This window comes from Sprattus sprattus (genome assembly GCF_963457725.1).
Source record: "Sprattus sprattus genome assembly, chromosome: 9".
Taxonomy (NCBI): Eukaryota; Metazoa; Chordata; class Actinopteri; order Clupeiformes; family Clupeidae; genus Sprattus; species Sprattus sprattus.
In genome coordinates, this window is record NC_137928.1 from 31,143,638 (window position 1) to 31,161,684 (window position 18,047).

At 44.7% G+C, this 18,047-nt stretch overlaps 1 protein-coding gene across 1 annotated transcript in view; it reads left to right on the forward strand.

The window, feature by feature from the left end:
• nrip1a (nuclear receptor interacting protein 1a) overlaps positions 1 to 16,656 on the forward strand; it is a 40,123-nt gene extending 23,467 nt beyond the window's left edge. The window contains exon 2 of the mRNA XM_080844829.1: positions 10,712 to 16,656. Coding sequence (XP_080700955.1) covers positions 11,150 to 14,701 — 3,552 coding nt within the window. The 5' untranslated portion in view covers positions 10,712 to 11,149 and the 3' untranslated portion in view covers positions 14,702 to 16,656. The remainder of the gene's footprint in view (positions 1 to 10,711) is intronic.
• The last annotated feature ends 1,391 nt before the right edge of the window (positions 16,657 to 18,047 follow it).

Genomic DNA, 18,047 nt, shown 5'->3' on the forward strand with positions numbered 1-18,047 from the left:
ATCCTAACAGCCTTCAACCAAAAACAATACCAGCCTTACACCCACTCCCTGCAAAATATGCATGGAGTAATGAAAATTCAGAACAATACATAACGCAACTAAACTCCATCCAAGTTGAAAATATGATTTACTCCTTCCTTTTCACCAAATTTGAAAACAGCAGGGAGGACATCAATTTAGCAGCCGAACAAATGACAGAAATACTATTAACTGCAGCTAAAAGGTCATTAAAAAAAGTCGAACACACCACTACCAAAAACAAGAATTCAAACAAAAACAAATGGTTCGACAAAGACTGTAAAAAATTGCGAAAAGAAGTGAGACTAAGTTCAAACAATAAACACAGAAATCCTGCAAATGAAGAAATTCGAGCACAATATCTTAACACCCTTCAGAAATACAAATTGCTTCTAAGACACAAAAAAATGACCATACTACATGCCCAACTCAAAGAAATGGAGGACGCATTAGATCATAACTCCTTCTGGGAACACTGGAATAAGTTTGATAAAACTAGAAAAGAAAAAGTCATCCCATTAGTTGATGGTAGAAAATGGACAGAACATTTTGCAAAATTGTACAAAAAGGGTAACCTAAATTCTGAGCAAAAAACCTTAAAATCTCAGTTAGGAAAACTTGAAGAGACAGAAAAGGACAGGCTAAATCAATTAGATACCACTATAACATCATCAGAATTGAACTTAAAATTCAAATCCCTCAAGAACAAAAAATCATGTGACGTTGATGGAGTGTATAACCAAATGCTGAAACACAGCACTCCCAAATTTAGAGAGGCAACTTTGAAATTATTCAATTTAATCCTTGCCTCAGGCCACTTTCCAGAAAAATGGAAGGTGAGCCACATCACACCAATTCATAAAAAAGGTGACAAACTTAATCCCAATAACTATAGAGGCATCTCACAGGGAAGCAATTTAGGGAAATTATTCTGTGTCATCCTGAACAACAGAATAACAACATTTATCCAGAACAATAATATAATAAATTCATCCCAGATAGGCTTTTCTCAAAACAACAGAACAACTGACCATATATACACCTTGCACACACTCATAGAGGAACACGTACAAAATGTTAAAAAAGGTAAAATATTTGGCTGCTTCATTGACTTTAGCAAAGCTTTCGACTCAGTATGGCATGACGGACTTATGTTGAAGTTAATTGATAGTGGAATTGGGGGCAAAACGTATGACATCATCAAAGATATGTATAAAGACAATAAATGCTGTGTAAAAATTCACAACGGACTAACAGATTATTTTGATCAGACAAAAGGAGTTCGACAAGGCTGTTGCTTAAGTCCAACCTTATTCAATATATATATAAATGGTTTGGCCACAACAATTGAAAGATCTTCATCCCGAAGGTCTTAAACTTTTACACAAAGAAATTAAATGCCTGCTTATTGTTATTATTATATTGTTATTATTATTAGTGCTTTGGCAACAGTGTATCGTACATTCATGCCAATAAAGCTATTTGAATTGAAGAGAGAGAGAGAGAGAGAGAGAGAGAGAGAGAGAGAGAGAGAGAGAGAGAGAGAGAGAGAGAGAGAGAGAGAGAGAGAGAGAGAGAGAGAGAGAGAGAGAGAGAGAGAGAGAGAGAGAGAGAGAGAGAGAGAGAGAGAGAGAGAGACCTTAGGATGGAGGAGCCTGGCCATGTGTCTTGCTGTTGTCACTTCGCCAGGATGCAATATCGCTCAGCCGGGGTAAAAAGCCGTCAGTAGTAAAATATGATGAATTATCTCATGCCGATGGAGGTGTGTGTGTGTGTGGCAAGTTCTTGTGACTGTGGGGCTGTCTGTATTGGTGCGAGGTGTGTACGTCTGTGAATCTGTGTGTGAATGGTGCAAGTTCTTGTGACTGTGTTGGTGCGAGGTGAATGGAAACAACATAGTTGTGAGCAAGAAAAAAAGAGAGTGTGTGTGTAGGGCATGAGTGCAGTACAGATGAGAGAACAAAGTGAGCACGGGGAGGGAGGGAGGAGGAGAGAGAGAGAGAGAGAGAGAGAGAGAGGGAGAGGGGGAGAGAGAGAGGCAGAGGGGAGAGAGAGAGAGAGAGAGATGGCCAGATGACTCTAGGTTTAATGTTGACCTTGTTGTGTGTGCACTTAGCTGCTTTTCATTGCTGAGTTGTGCTGACTGAGTCCTCTAATCCTGGTGCTCACACAGTTTATTAGTGGTGATAGTTCTATGGGCAGAGACAAGGCTGCTGCCCCCTACACCGCTCAGGAGAGGGGCACACAGGGGAAGTGTCAATGAGAGAGAGAGACAGAATAAGAGGGAGTGCAGGAAAAGAGAGAGAGAGAGCAGGAAGAGATAGAGAGAGAGAGAGAGAGAGACAGACAGAATTAGAGGGAGTGAAGGAACAGAGAGAGAGAGAGAGAGAGAGAGAGAGAGAGTGTGAGAGTGCAGGAAGAGAGAGTGCAGGAAGAGAGATTGCAGGAAGAGAGATTGCAGTAAGAGAGACAGAGAGAGAGAGACAGAATTAGAGGGAGTGAAGGAAGAGAGACAGAGAGCGAGAGAGGGAGTGCAGGAAGAGAGACAGAGGGGGTGGGGGGGGGGGGTGCTCATTAGTATTCAGACCCAGTCTCCCTGCCTGCAGTGCAAATTGATTACTACACTGTACCTGTGCTTGGCATCCCAGCCCCAGAAAAGGAAAAAAAGGCTGGACTATATACTGTGCGTCTGCGCTGGCATCGCAGGGTGAACCCACGCCAGGCTTGCCTAACCTCTGTGTGAGGGTAAACACAACATCCCAGTGTCTCTGAGGCCTCTGTCTTTCAATGTGCTGCCCGCCGCCCCAGAACAAGCAGTCTGAGGCAGGGCTGATGAGGCTCATTGGGAAGCAGAAGGATAAAGACCGTGTCTAATTTGATTGAAATGATTCAAATGACTCATAACCTTATAGCTCATCAAAGACAGCAGGCTTTAGTTACAAGTCAGCTTTTTTCATTTCAACCAAGTTTGCTTGCATCATGAGGTATGCCTGTTTGACACATCCACTGGCAAATCTTGGTCTTTCTGTACAGTTTAAGTTCATCATAATACCTATGAATTTGTCGGCCTTCCCCTCATGATCCATGGCATGGATCAATCTCGTTGAATTTGCACATGAATTATTAACGTCTGTGTGAGCTGGAGCTCATAACATATTTTTTAGCTGTTTCAGTGCCATGCTATCTTAATGCTACACTCCATAGCTGTTGAGTGTGTTGGTCAGTCCCAGGGTTTGTGTGGATTGGTGCAGCTAGCAGTGTCTGAATCTGCTGTGGGAATTCTCAAAAATTGCACATTTTGGCATTTATTTATTTATTTTCAGTGTCACGTGGGAATCCCTCCAGGATCTTGTGAGGGTTTGTTGTGAATGTTGTGGCCAAAAGAGACTGAATTTGCTGTGGGAATTCTCAAAATATTGCGTTTAAAATTGCAGTGATAAGCATTCGCAAATAATGCAAAAATGCAATGACTAGAAGGTGAGGAGATCCTCTGTTTTTTTGATATAACAAATCAGGACTAGACACAGACAGGTCAGACCGCTTGAGATGCATGAGGCTCATAGTGGTCTAGAGGCACTGAAAGCAGTAGGACACAACAGGAGCAGAGTAGAGCGGAGCAGCACATATAGATGTCTGGGTCATTTCTCAGACCACATGAACTATCAGCCAGCACTGATGAGACATAACACATGGCAATACAACATATCTACAAATCTTTGCTACGTGTTGCGGCACACAGTGGTTTGAATCTAGCAAGGGACCCCCAGACAGAGGAGGTCAGTGACACAGGGCACACTGACACAGGACACAGTGACCTAGCCACCTATGTGTCTTGATAACAAGCCAAGAAGGATTGGTTACATCATCCCCAGACAACAACCAGGGCCCATGATGTCACTGAGCCGTGCGTTATTGTTCTACGTTTGAACAGCAGCCGGCCAGGGGAGTTACCTGTCTCCTCAGAGGAATACTTTTAATGAACAGGGCAGTTGCATTGCTCACTTTTCATTTTCTTTGCAGCATAACAAAATATTGTGTGATTCTGGACACTCTGGCAATTCTGAAATATGTTAACCATCCAGTCCAGTTTACTATATACCATATCCTGTCTTTACTATGGGTTCAGTCTCCAGATGAAAGAGGCAGTGTTTTAGGTAGCATATGCCCCAAACAGGGCATGTTTCTCTCCCTCCCACTGTGTGTTCTGATGCCAGACCTAATGAAGCTTTAAGTGCCTGTCTGCCTCTGGCCTTAGTGCACATACCCTGAAGCTTCAGGCATAGGTACAGAAGCAAGCTTTTGCTATTGTTTTAGCCCAACATCTATAATTGCTGTTAGACACGTGTAGAACGATTAGGTTGTTGTATAATTCAAATGTTTCTCTAGTTACATTGTTCATTGGCCACTTATTTGATGTAAAGTACCCTGCCTTGAAGTATAATAATGCAAACCCGATTCCAAAAAAGTTGGGACACAGTACAAATTGTGAATAAAAACAGAATGCAATGATGTGGAAGTTTCAAATTTCAGTATTTTATTCAGAATACAACATAGATGACATATCAAATGTTTGAACTAAGAAAATGTATCATTTTAAGGGAAAAATAAGTTGATTTCAAATTTCATGGCATCAACACATCTCAAAAAAGTTGGGACAAGGCCATGTTTACCACTGTGTGGCATCCCCTCTTCTTTTTATAACTGTCTGCAGACGTCTGGGAACTGAGGAGACAAGTTGCTCAAGTTTAGGAATAGGAATGTTGTCCCATTCTTGTCTAATACAGGCTTCTAGTTGCTCAACTGTCTTAGGTCTTCTTTGTCGCATCTTCCTCTTTATGATGCGCCAAATGTTTTCTATGGGTGAAAGATCTGGACTGCAGTCTGGCCATTTCAGTACCCGGATCCTTCTTCTACGCAGCCATGATGTTGTAATTGATGCAGTATGTGGTCTGGCATTGTCTTGTTGGAAAATGCAAGGTCTTCCCTGAAAGAGACGATGTCTGGATGGGAGCATGTGTTGTTCTAGAACTTGGACATACCTTTCAGCATTGATGGTGCCTTTCCAGATGTGTAAGCTGCCCATGCCACACGCACTCATGGAACCCCATACCATCAGAGATGCAGGCTTCTGAACTGAGCGCTGATAACAACTTGGGTTGTCCTTGTCCTCTTTAGTCCGGATGACATGGCGTCCCAGTTTTCACAAAAAGAACTTCAAATTTGGATTCGTCTGACCACAGAACAGTTTTCCACTTTGCCACAGTCCATTTTAAATGAGCCTTGGCCCAGAGATCACGCCTGCGCTTCTGGATCATGTTTAGATATGGCTTCTTTTTTGATCTATAGAGTTTCAGCCGGCAACGGCGAATGGCACGGTGGATTGTGTTCACTGACAATGTTTTCTGGAAGTATTCCTGAGCCCATTTCGTGATTTCCATTACAGTAGCATTCCTGTTTGTGATGCAGTGGCGTCTAAGGGCCCGAAGATCACGGGCATCCAGTATGGTTGACCTAACAAGTTGCAAATTGGTCCCCCAGCTGTTCCTTATATGTGCATTTAACTTTTCCAGCCTCTTATCTTTACCTGTCCCAACTTTTTTGGAATATGTAGCTCTCATGAAATCCCAAATGAGCCAATAATTGGCATGACATTTCAAAATGTCTCACTTTCAACAATTGACATGTTATCTATATTCTATTGTGAATACAATAGAAGTTTATGAGATTTGTAAATTATTGCATTCCTTTTTTATTCACAATCTGTACAGTGTCCCAACTTTTTTGGAATCGGGTTTGTATATTGCTTATATTGCTGTGAACTTTTTGGACAACTTTATGCATCCTATGATTACATAAACATCAGTTAATGTAGGTCAGTGGTCCTTCTCTCCTCTTTCCTTGTGTCCTTCATAAGAAGGCCCTCACAGATCTGTTTACCTCATGCGGTATGGCAGACATCTCCATGATGTGATGTGATGGGATGGACCACAGAGTGCTATCAACGGATATCACAGACAAACAGCTCCTGTACTATTTTCCATGACCACTTAAATCTCCCCTCAGGGCAAGACATTTCCCCATCTAGGCAAGGAACACAAATATTTATTCTGCCTTCCTAACTGTCGGAGCTTGTCAAATGTCTCACCCATGGCAAGCTGTAGTGGAATGTGTACATATCTTCTTCTGGTGACACTGGGGGGTTTATTTTCTATCCATTCCCCTGTTTTGCCCAGATGGATGGGAGAAAATGGCCACAAATATGTGGAGAATAGTAAAGAGCAGTAAAGAGCTGCAGTTCCTGACAGGCACTGGTGTTAAATCTGTTCGAGGGGTGGAGGGGTGAATTACCTCTCTGTCTTTAATATTTCGGTTCCAGTGCATAGAGCTTGTGCTTGGTATTCCACTTCACGACTGACCTATGGGGGAGGGGAGTCCTTTTCAAAGGACCAGGAGACATCTTGAGGTTGTGTGTATGTAGGTCAAGCTCAGGCCATCCCCCCCCCCCCAACCCAACCCAAACCGACTTGCTCAAGTCTGGCTTTGTAATTGGTGAAGCCACAGAGAGGGGCGTTCCCCAGCCTTGAAAACATTGATGCATGATGGCCGTCATGCTCCTTTGGAAGTAGGTCACAGTGACCTAGTTTGAGTGGTGCGTGGTGCGTGGCCCTGATTGACTGAGTCACTGAACGCTATCTCAGGAATGTGCTTGTTGCAGTTACGCCAGTGATTTTGTGCCTCTGTTGACCAAGGCAGTCTTTATTGTTGGTCGTATCAAGGCAGCTGTGTCTGTCTTTCCTCAGTCCTTGCTGGGCATCTGTCTCCTTGGTTAATACAATCTAACCTTGAGACATCTTTAATACCCAGGCCACATATGCTAAGCAAGAGTTGTCAGATGTTAGATGTGATCCACACCAACAAGGGCAGGTTTGTCACTTTTTATTAGAACCTAATGCCTTGTATGGGCGCCAGCTGTTGCATCAACCAGAGAGACTCAGCAGTGAGCAGGAGTGACCTTGACTTGAAACAGAGGATCCTGCAGGTCTTTTTTGCCTCATCATGCATTTTAAATAACACAAATGGACTACAATTTCCGGGATGAGGGGATTTAATTTATTATCTGGTACTTTTTTGGGGCTTAATTCATCTAGCACCTCTGGTTTAAGAAATGGGACATTCAAAACCGATATTGAAACCTTTTTTACCATTTTGTTGAAGTTCTCATTTGGAGATGACTGATGTTGAGCACTTATCCTGTTGGCCTACAGTAGTGACGTCATCAATACGAACAGAAGAGTAAGCACTGGCTCCTATCGAACTGATGTTGTGGAAAGGGAGATCCTAATTGCAGCCGTCTGCTGAAATATAAATAAAATAGATTTAATGTTAAATTGTAAACTATCTACCCCAGTTGATTGGCCAAGAAATTGAGAGTGAATGAAGGTGGTTTTGATACTCAATAATGTCCGCACAGTGAACATAAATAGAATGAGCAACACAGTTTAGTGTGTATTTAAAACCTCATAATCCCATTTCAACTGGCTAGGACACAAGATGATCTCGCGTAACTCTAAAAAGGCGACGGCAACAGAGGGATGTTCTGATTGGACTGCCTCCGTCAGGCCTTTAGCTGTGGGCAGGTTTGGTTTGGGATTTGTTTAGCCCTTTTGTTAAAAGGAATGTGGTTGGCTCCACGTACCTCTTTGTCATACAGGGTAACAGCTTGACAAGGCCTTCGGTCCCCCATCCACTCCCATGCTCTCCCCCCATGCTCTGCAAGTTAAGGTGCCAATTAGTGGCAGGGCCCACCCAATGGGCCGCTCTGAAGATGGGCTGTAAGTACTGTCAGAGTTGGCCTAGTTTGGCACAGGGAGCCACTGGCTTATTATTCCACCTTAACAGATCAGTCTTGGTTTCTGGTGAGGCCCCCAAGCCTTTAATTACTGGGCTGAAATGCTGTCCTTTAACTCCCTTGTGAGTGCTTTTCGTTCCTTACTTCTGTGACGTGTGGGTTAATTGTCAGGGTCAGTGGGGAAGTGGGAAAATATATCCAATTTGTGCAGTGCAGAATCAGTGTAATGATCGTTCAAATTGCTGTTATCAGCATGGAAAGGGACTCCTATGTGTGAAGTAAAATCAAGCGCCATAGTCCTCTCCCTAATTTCATCTCAGGCCTCTTCTGTTCCCCTACAGCAGTCACTACTGACTGTCTCCTTCTGACGTCAGGCTCTCAGACCTCTTCTCTTCTACAGCAGTCACTACTGACTGTCTCCTTCTGACGTCAGGCTCTCAGACCTCTTCTCTTCTACAGCAGTCACTACTGACTGTCTCCTTCTGACGTCAGGCTCTCAGACCTCTTCTCTTCTACAGCAGTCACTACTGACTGTCTCCTTCTGACGTCAGGCTCTCAGACCTCTTCTCTTCTACAGCAGTCACTACTGACTGTCTCCTTCTGACGTCAGGCTCTCAGACCTCTTCTCTTCTACAGCAGTCACTACTGACTGTCTCCTTCTGACGTCAGGCTCTCAGACCTCTTCTCTTCTACAGCAGTCACTACTGACTGTCTCCTTCTGACGTCAGGCTCTCAGACCTCTTCTCTTCTACAGCAGTCACTACTGACTGTCTCCTTCTGACGTCAGGCCAGATTCTGGATTCTGTGCCATGATCATCTACAACGGTTGTTCCAGTTTGAAAATGTAGAGTGGAAACTGCTGTAAAACACTTTTAGGGCAGAATACCACCACACAGACCACACATACACACACACACACACACACACACACACACACAGATATACACACACACACACACACACACACACACACACACACACACACATAGATATACACACACACACACACACACACACACACACACACACAGATACACACACACACACACACACACAGATACACACACACACACACACACACACACACCCCGCACACACACACACACACACACACACACACACACACACACACACACACACACACACACACACACACACACACACACACACACACACACACACATAGATATACACACACACACACACACACACACACACACAGATACACACACACACACACACACCCCGCACACACACACACACACACACACACACACACACACACACACACACACACACACACACACACACACACACACACACACACACACACACACACACACACACACATAGATATACACACACACACACATAGATATACACACACACACACACACACACACAGACACACAGTACAATGATGGTGCTGGGTGTGTGCTCTTTACGTGATCCCTGCAGCTGGTTGTGGGTTAGCAGGGAGGGAGGAGGAGGGGAGGCAGCAGGCAGGTGCTGACACAGCTCTGGTTGTGGTGGTAGGGGGGTGCAGCGGAGGGAATGGGAGCATGAGGGGGTGTGACCTCAAACACACTGATCTGCTTCCTCTCCATAAACTGCCACACACACACACACACACATGCACGCACACACACATGCACACATGCACGCACACAAACACAGCACACACAACACGGCATGGCATGCGCTCTCGTCAGAAAGGGCCTGGGCTGTGACTCACACACCTAACATAAATGCTATTCTAAGTGGCCCTCATACACAAGTGTCTCCTCTTGCTATGGTTGCATGGTTTCTTTCTTCTAATAACTCTGAAAACTTGGAGCTGGTCCAGTCATGTTTAGTTCGGTGAGTTGGACATTGTTCTTGGCCCATGTGTGTGTTCTGCTGTAGAGGTGCATGCAGAGCAGTAGCCGCACTCTTGGCATTCAAGTGGGTTATCTTGGCAGGACTTCTGTCAAGACATCTTGTCTTTGCAGGGATTTCTCTGTGTTCGTTGTTTTACTTAATACCTGTCAAATCAATCAGGTCTCTTTGTCTTCCACTATTATGTATATTGAAGCCATAATGAGTCTCTTTGGGGACTAATTAATTGACCTAATTGGCAGTGGCCGCAGTAAGCAGTGGGCTAATTGTAGGTTACTTGTTCCTTTTTTTACTGACCTTGTTTACCCTAACCAGAGTCCTCGGTAGACCTGGGTCTCATGCGTGTGGCAGCTGCGAGAGGAACAGGCAAGTGAGTGAGTGCAGTGACAGTGTGCACGTAAGTGCGTGCTCAGGACTAATCCTTGGCCAAGATCTTTCGCATGAGAGGGAAAACGAGCTCTTGGAAGACACAGTGCATGCATGCTAGAACAGACCCACATTTAATGTGCTGCTTAGGGCCAGATCCAGGCTGCCTCCCTGCCTGCCTGCGTGCCCTCATTCTCACATACCCTCAAGAGTGGGTGAGTGGGAAGGGCAGTTTTTTTCTCTCTTACAATTTTTCCACTTTCTCAGTGGAGGAAAACCTGTTGGTAAATCTGCTTTGCTGAAAATCTTGTTGAATTTTATTGTATTATTTATGTCTGTGGTTTATTTCTTTCTATATCAATTTCAGTAATTTGTTAATGGTGAAAAAAGTTTGAGACCGAGCATAATTAGCTTTTGTGGGTACCCAATTTATTTTGTCATTAAATTAGATTCATCCAATTGCAAGGCAAAAAACAATGCCTTGCAATAAAATTAAATAATGCATTAATTGCAGGAATGCTTGGCAGTTTAATGCCTTGTATGAAATGCTGCCTTGTCATTCTCCAGGGTTTTTCATGCTCAATTGTTTTTCTTTTGTAGGTTCTTCTGTGGGTGAGCCCGTGGTCAGAAGGGTAGGCTGTGGAAGAGTATCTACACAGGCATCCATCCGCCAAGCCCTGGGGCAGACTGAGCGCACGGCGGCTGCCATGGAGGTTCACAGGGGAGGCTCCGACATGCCCCTGTTCAATCCTCAAACCCACATGAACTTCCCTCTTCAGTGGACACAGACAGCCATGACGCACACAAGGTCATCAGGTTGATCTGGGAAGAAATCTGATGCATGCTCCCTTTGTTCCTCTTCAAGATTGGATGAAAAGACACCTCCATCATAACATTTTGTATCTTTTGTAACTTTTAAGATCGCTGATTCTTATCTTAAAAAGAGGACGAAGAAGAGGACAGCATTTTTTCTTTTCTTTTTTAAATGTAATTGATCTGTCGTGGTGGCGAACCATATACGAGCCTATAGTGTTGAACATGACTCATGGGGAGGAACCTGGCCCTGAAACGCACCAAGATTCTGCTGTTTTAACTTATCTTGAAGGCCTCCTCATGCATCAGGTCACCGGAGGGCAGGGTGCCACGGCTACACAGAGATGCCAGGCTGGGCAGGGCAACCAGGAGCAAGGCAACAGCAAAGCTTCTACACCGAGCCAAGGGCAACCTAACCATGCCCCTCCAACGCCACAAGGTCCAGATCCAGAGAGGATAGCACCCCACAGCGGGGCCACGCAGCACCTGAAGAAGGCCCGGCTGCTGAGGTCTGAGGCCTGGACGGAGCACGAGAGCAGAAAGAGGACCACACCACCTGCAGAGTTGAATGGCCAGAGACCCGGAGCCATGGAGGAGCACGCTGCGGCCCTTAATGGGTCGTCTAAGTGCAAAGGCGAGAGTACCCTGCTTGCCTCCCTGCTGCAGTCCTTCAGCTCAAGACTCCAGAACGTGGCGCTGTCACAGCAGCTTGTTCAGAGCCTGAAGCATCACCAGGAGCAGCAGCAGGACGGCAGCAGCCATATCAACAAGAGCCAACCGCAGGGCGAGAAAGAAGCTGGACCAGGCTGTGAATCAGCCTCCAATCGCCTCAAGGGTTTGATAAAGAAGAACAAAGCCCAGAACCAGAGCAACAGTGTGCCTTACCAGCGCAGACGGAGCAGCCAAGAAAGGCAAAGCGAGTCTCCAAAAGTATTGCAGAAAAACGGCCAGTCCTCCTCCACTGAGTCACTCTCCTGTGCCCAGCGGCTGAAAGAGGTGGCTAACTTGGTGAACATTCGGTCCAGTCCCGCCCCGTCCCCCCGCCCCAGTGTGGCCTGCAGTCAGCTGGCTCTCCTGCTGTCCAGTGAGGCCCACCTGCAGCAGTACTCCCGTGAGCAGGCCCTCAAAGCACAGCTCGCCGGGCGCTCGGCAAGCGAAAGGCTGGCAGCCATGGCCACACAAACGCAGGACACAAAACCCATGACCACATCAGACACTCTAAGCTCCTTACATGCCAAAAACAGATCTACCCCCCAAATGGCATTAGCCTCCAGCAGACAGAGTCTGAGTGGGACTCCCCCAGGCCACGGGAGGACAGGGAGCTCCCCTCGTCCACTGCTTCCTCACCGGGAGCGCCGGCCCTTTGAGAGGCCCTTTGCTAGCAGGCCATCTCAAAACTGCAGCAGTTTACTCTTACAGCTGTTGAACAACCACAACACGCAGCATCAGCTCAACAGTCAGGGCCACCTGCGCGGGGACTTCAGCAGCACGTCCACCCGAGGCTCGCCTGTGCTGTCCGACGGGGGGCACTCCAGCCCTGACAGCAGCTTCCCCAAAGACAGCAGTGATGCAGAGAGCTGTAGCTCCAGCTGCTCCCCAATAGACCTTTCTATGAAGAGCAGGAGGGTCAGTGCCCCACCTCCCATCTCCTCCCCCTCCTCTTCCTCCTCCACCTCCTCCTCTCCGGCTTTTGACAGAATTACAGAATCTCTAATAAACAAGTGGAAGCCAGACCCCCCCCTGCCCTTGACGGTTCGCAGCAAGGAGAGGGAGCTTGAAAGTAACCCTGAAATGAAGCCCCATCACAAGGTTACACTTTTGCAGTTGCTGCTAGATCATAAAAATAACGAGAATGTAAACAAAAGTCTGGATAATCCAGATTTGCACCCAGTCATAATCCCCAAGGTTAGTGGGGCGCCTGTGGCTAGACAGACTGTAGTTAATAGGTGTGAGGAAATAAGGACTCTCAGCCCTCAATGTGGACTTGTTAGCAAAAGCCCCCTGATCTTACCCGCTTTGTCTTATGGCAAAGACACCAGCAGTGCATCCTCTCCTTACAGTTTATACGACTCTTCTCATTCACAGTCCATTCCCTTAGATCTGTGTAAAAACAAATCCTTCCCAAGCGAGCCAAGCGCCACAGAGCCCGCTTTCAGTGCCAGTAAATTACTGCAGAATTTAGCCCAGTCTGGGAAAGCAAGCGTGAGCTCACCCACACCCCCACCCCCACCGCCACCACTCAAGACCTCCATGCCCTCTGTCCAGAGGCACCCTCAGGAAATGAAGCTTCATCATAGTGTTACTTTACTGGAAAAACTCACAGCTCCAGTTCAGCAGAGCCCCTCACCTAGATCAGAAGGGTCCTACGTGATACCCTCACGCCGGCCAGAGTCCTCGCAGTCTGCTTCTGAAATTGAGAACCTTCTGGAAAGACGTACTGTACTACAGCTTCTTCTGGGAAATGGCACCAGCAAAGACAAAGTGGGAGGCAAGAGGAAAAGAGAGGCAGTACGGGGCAACTGCCAAGACAGGCAGTCCAGCCACAGCGAGAGTCTGGGTTCAGTACGGGGCAACTGCCAAGACAGGCAGTCCAGCCACAGCGAGAGTCTGGGTTCAGTACGGGGTAACTGCCAAGACAGGCAGTCCAGTCACAGTGAGAGCATGGAAGCCTGCAGAAGCCCTGTGAAAGATTTTCGAGTGAAGACAGAGCCCAGAGGGGAGCATCACGGGACTGACCACGACAGGGAGGTCAAACAGAGCCAGAGTATGATGTCAGACTCCAGCAGAAGCAGTCCTCTCAGTCTTCCTTATGTGAGAGTCATTAAGCAGGAACCCATGTCCCCAGAGAGCATCCCTAGAGATGGCCTCCTCAGCCATCTCTTAAAGCAGCCGAGGGCTGTCCTCTTCAGCACCCAAGACAACTCCCAGAAGGTCTCCGTCAAGGAGGAACAGCAGGAGCACCCAGGGCCAACAATTCCTAAGAAGCGGAAATATTCCATGGAGCCAAAAGCACAGCCCACAGGGAGTGAGGCTTGTGTGAGTCCTGACAACCTTGACGTCAAGATGCTCAACAACAATGGTGGCAGTATCGGCAGCGGCGCCTGCTCTGCCTCTGGGTTGCCTGGCAGTCCAGAGGTCAAAGGTCATCGAAGCCCTCCCTTAGCAGACAGCCCACCGGTGAAGTGCCCTATCAGTGAGTCTCCTCCGAGTGACAGCCGTGGCTTTAATGTGCTGAAGCAACTCCTGCTCTCTAACAACTGTCTGAGGGAGCTCTCTCAGCCGGCAGCACCCACAGCCTCTCCCAAGCACAGCTACGCACTCAACGGCAGCAGGGTCCATCAGCCTTCTGGACACAGTACTGAAGCTGCTGGCCAGAGCCGTAGTCCTGTCCCACTGCATGGTGCAGCTGACCCAAGGTCAGTCAATGCTGGGTTTATGAGCCATAGTGCTCCTGGATCACCTTGGGGGGTTCAGGGGGCACCACAGTCTCCAAAACCAAAAGCTGCCCCTACTGGTGGGGACGAGGATCCCTCCCAACCAGACTCACCTCGACTGATGAGGTCCAACCCCATTTTATACTACATGCTACAGAAGGGCAACGCAGACTTGTTGAAGGAGCGTGAACGGAGTCGGACAGCATGTCTGGTGCAATTGAAGGTAAAAGAGGACCCATCTGCAGATCTGAAGGACTTTGAACAGACCCTGAACCCAAGACACACTGGAGAGGATCAGAGTGAGGCTCCGAGGCTCAACGGCTCATTGAAGAAATGCCAGTGATAGAATCAACAGTCAAGTCAGTCTGTGGATGTATATTGACTAGACAAGACATTTCTGACGTGTCTGTTTGGCTTTCCCCCCTTTCTTAATCATATTATTTCTAATACAGGAAACAATTCCCAGACAATAGCAAAACATTGCTTTTCCTTTTGCTTTGCTTGTTGTTTACATCTATAATTTAAAACTGTTTCACAGAAGAAATAACATTTTTCTGAGCTGAGAAACAACATCTCCATTCATCTATGACTGAGCTTCATCCACTTGTTTAGCTCTTGGTTTTGTTCTTGTGTTATATATACATACTCAAAGTTGATTGGAGCATTTTAAGCTATGTTACACTTTTTTCTTTTTTTTTTTATTGCAGAATACATTTAATATTATCCCTTTCTGTGGGAAGTGCAACCAAACAATACTTTTAAGTATTTGACAGTTTCACTAAAACTGGTACAAAAATAAAAAAAGATGTTTATATTTGTGAGAGTGTGTCTCATTCTCAGAAACTAGCATTTTTTATTTCAAAGAATGACCATTTGAAATCTGCAGCTGAGGTTCGTAAAATTACAGATGCCCTCTTACTGAGCCAAATGGGAATCGAATATCAGTTTAATTTAGTCAGGGATGGTGCAATGCTGAGGAATAAGAGTTCTAATGCTGTGACATTGTTTCCACATCTCATGGTACGTGATGTGGGCTGAGTACACTTTGTATTTTTTTTTCTTAAGCCTCTTTAATTTATTCATTTAGTCAACTGTTTGGTGAACTGCTTGATGTAAATTGATGTAGCATTTGAACTGTGCCAACATGTACATTTTTATAAAAAATTCCTTTTCTTTTATTTCATTGTCTAAAAGGGGCATACTGTATCTAGATGAACCCTTTCCTTAAGTCAGCTTTGGTGAATAAACATACACTGGACAAGTGCAGTCTCTTTGGTAGAAACATTGGTTTGCTGTCAGGTGACTTAGATCTCCATGAGGTGGCCAGCCCAGGTCGACTATGAGGTCCACCCCCATGTCTGCTCCAAGTCAAAGCTAGTTTGTGTGGTGTTCTGGGTGTGCTGGAGTGTGGTCAAAGATGCAAAAGGTTTTTTTTTGTGTCCCAGAGAAAGTTCGCTGACATGTTACATTTTGAAGTCTTACTTTTTCACACATCGGTGTTAGTTTCATTGCTTTTCTTTCCCTCAAAAGACTTGTCATAGACTCCTTATGATCTGTATTTCTGTACATAGCCAAAACTTTATGAAAGATGAGCTATTTTGTATGGATGAAAGAGAGATGTTTTAAATTCCCAGAGGAAATATGAACACTTGTGTGACCCTGTACATAACTTTAAATCAAATTAAGTTCTTTTTGTTTCCAGGCCCTCTTTTGCATGTCTCTACATGGTAATCTTACAGTAATCTGTTCTGCAACATGTTGTGTTATGTCTGATATTGACTGCCTGTTGCATGATGATGCATGGGATGGTCCCCGTGGAAAGCTGGACATGGGGACCTTCTGAGACTTAAAGCATAGGTATTTTGTCATGAAGCCCATAGCATTAAACAATGTGATCTGTCTGTCAGTTATAAGAAGTAGACTGCTGAACAAAAGATAAAAGAAGAAAAAAAGAGAAACCGTTTAAAACTTTGGAAACAGATGTGCATTATATTTGTTTTTGTTGTTTTGTTTGCTTTTATTTCTTTGTTTTTTTTGTTTGTCTGTTCTGACTGTTTTTCCTTTACAAGTAGAAAACCAACAATCAAGCTCTACACAGTACAAGTGCTAAAATCAATTCTTTTGGAGCTTCAGAATGAACGCTTGTTTAAAGAAGTATATAAATATATACAAATTTGTATTGTTTTCTTGCAGGAGAACTGCTATATTATGATTATGGTTATTAATATTAGCATTTTTTTAATGTTTTCATTTTTTGGTGTTTACTTGCACAGATTTTAAATAAAGTACTAAAATGCACAGCTGTAATACAATTGATTTATTTATGGAGAATACCATTGCTAACGGATCCAATTTGATCTCTACTGTACACAATCTACATTTATTAAATATGCTGTCTATTAATGCATAGCCTATTCAGGTCAGCACACATACTAAGCTTCAATAGAAAATGTTAAAATGTTTTGTCTAAAACTTGCTAACTAACTAGCTACAAGGCCACAGCCCGGCCGGCACTAATACAATCTAGCTAGCTTGCTAAAACTAGTGTATCTTGTGGAAAGATTTGGTGATGTTGTAGAACGTGTTCTTGCATGTTCTTGAGGTTTGGGGCCAGATCACAAAAGCAAATGGAAGTACATGTGCCCAGGAAGCTAATGGGAATGACAGGTTTGTCTTTAACATGTTCATGTGCCTTCAAAATGAATTTGAGGACAAAACGTTTTGGAAGGCCCATTATTTAGTATGTTTACCTTTTGTGCTTTGAATTGATAAATCCAACACAAACTAAGAAGACTTTGTTTATGAAACAAAATAATTAACTGAGTTTTTAGCATAGAGAAATACTTGAACTTTGTAATCCACAAAAATCAACCACTGGCAGCGATGACAGGTTTGTATACTCTGAACAGTCAGGTTTTCTTTCATTTTCAATTGATGCATTATTCCCACAGGTAAGACACTTTAGCCCAGTTCCTTATAGTAGCCCAGTGCAAGTCTATTTATGAATGACACAGTACCACTTTTATTTACTCAATGTATCCCAAACGCTCCCTAGAAATGAAAATATCCAAATCACATGTCAATAGCAACCCTGTGAAATAATCAATTGTAACTGTTTTGAAAAGATTGAAGAGTAGGTGAAAAAAGCGTCAGTTGTGACCAGTAGGATAATGCTTTAATGATATAATGTTAATAAATTATTATTTCTCCTAAATGTAGTCATCAACATTCCTATGCCAGCCCAGTTCTGCTTTAGCACATTCTATTGAGACTACTTCACAAATTTAGGGGGAGCTCATTATCACTGATGATTCTCCTGCCATGATCTGTTTGCATAAATTCAGTATATTGAATCAACAGCCTTCCTGACAAATGGCCTGTATAGTCCATATCTGACCCATCACTATCACCATGACTATCAGTATTAGTGTGACTGAGGGCAGCACCTTCCTCAATTTGAGGGATAACTGCAATATTGCATGCCTTTTCGGGGCTGTCTGCTAGATCCAACATATCCAGAACTTGACTGAAAGTGAAACTAAAAGAAAAAACTGTAGAGATAGGGAAGTTACTATGTAGACAAAGAACTATCGATGAGTGTAAATATGTGTATCCCGAAATGCACCTAGCTGTTATACCGTCAGTCACTATTGTTGCCATCAATATGTGAACTCACTCTATGCGCACAT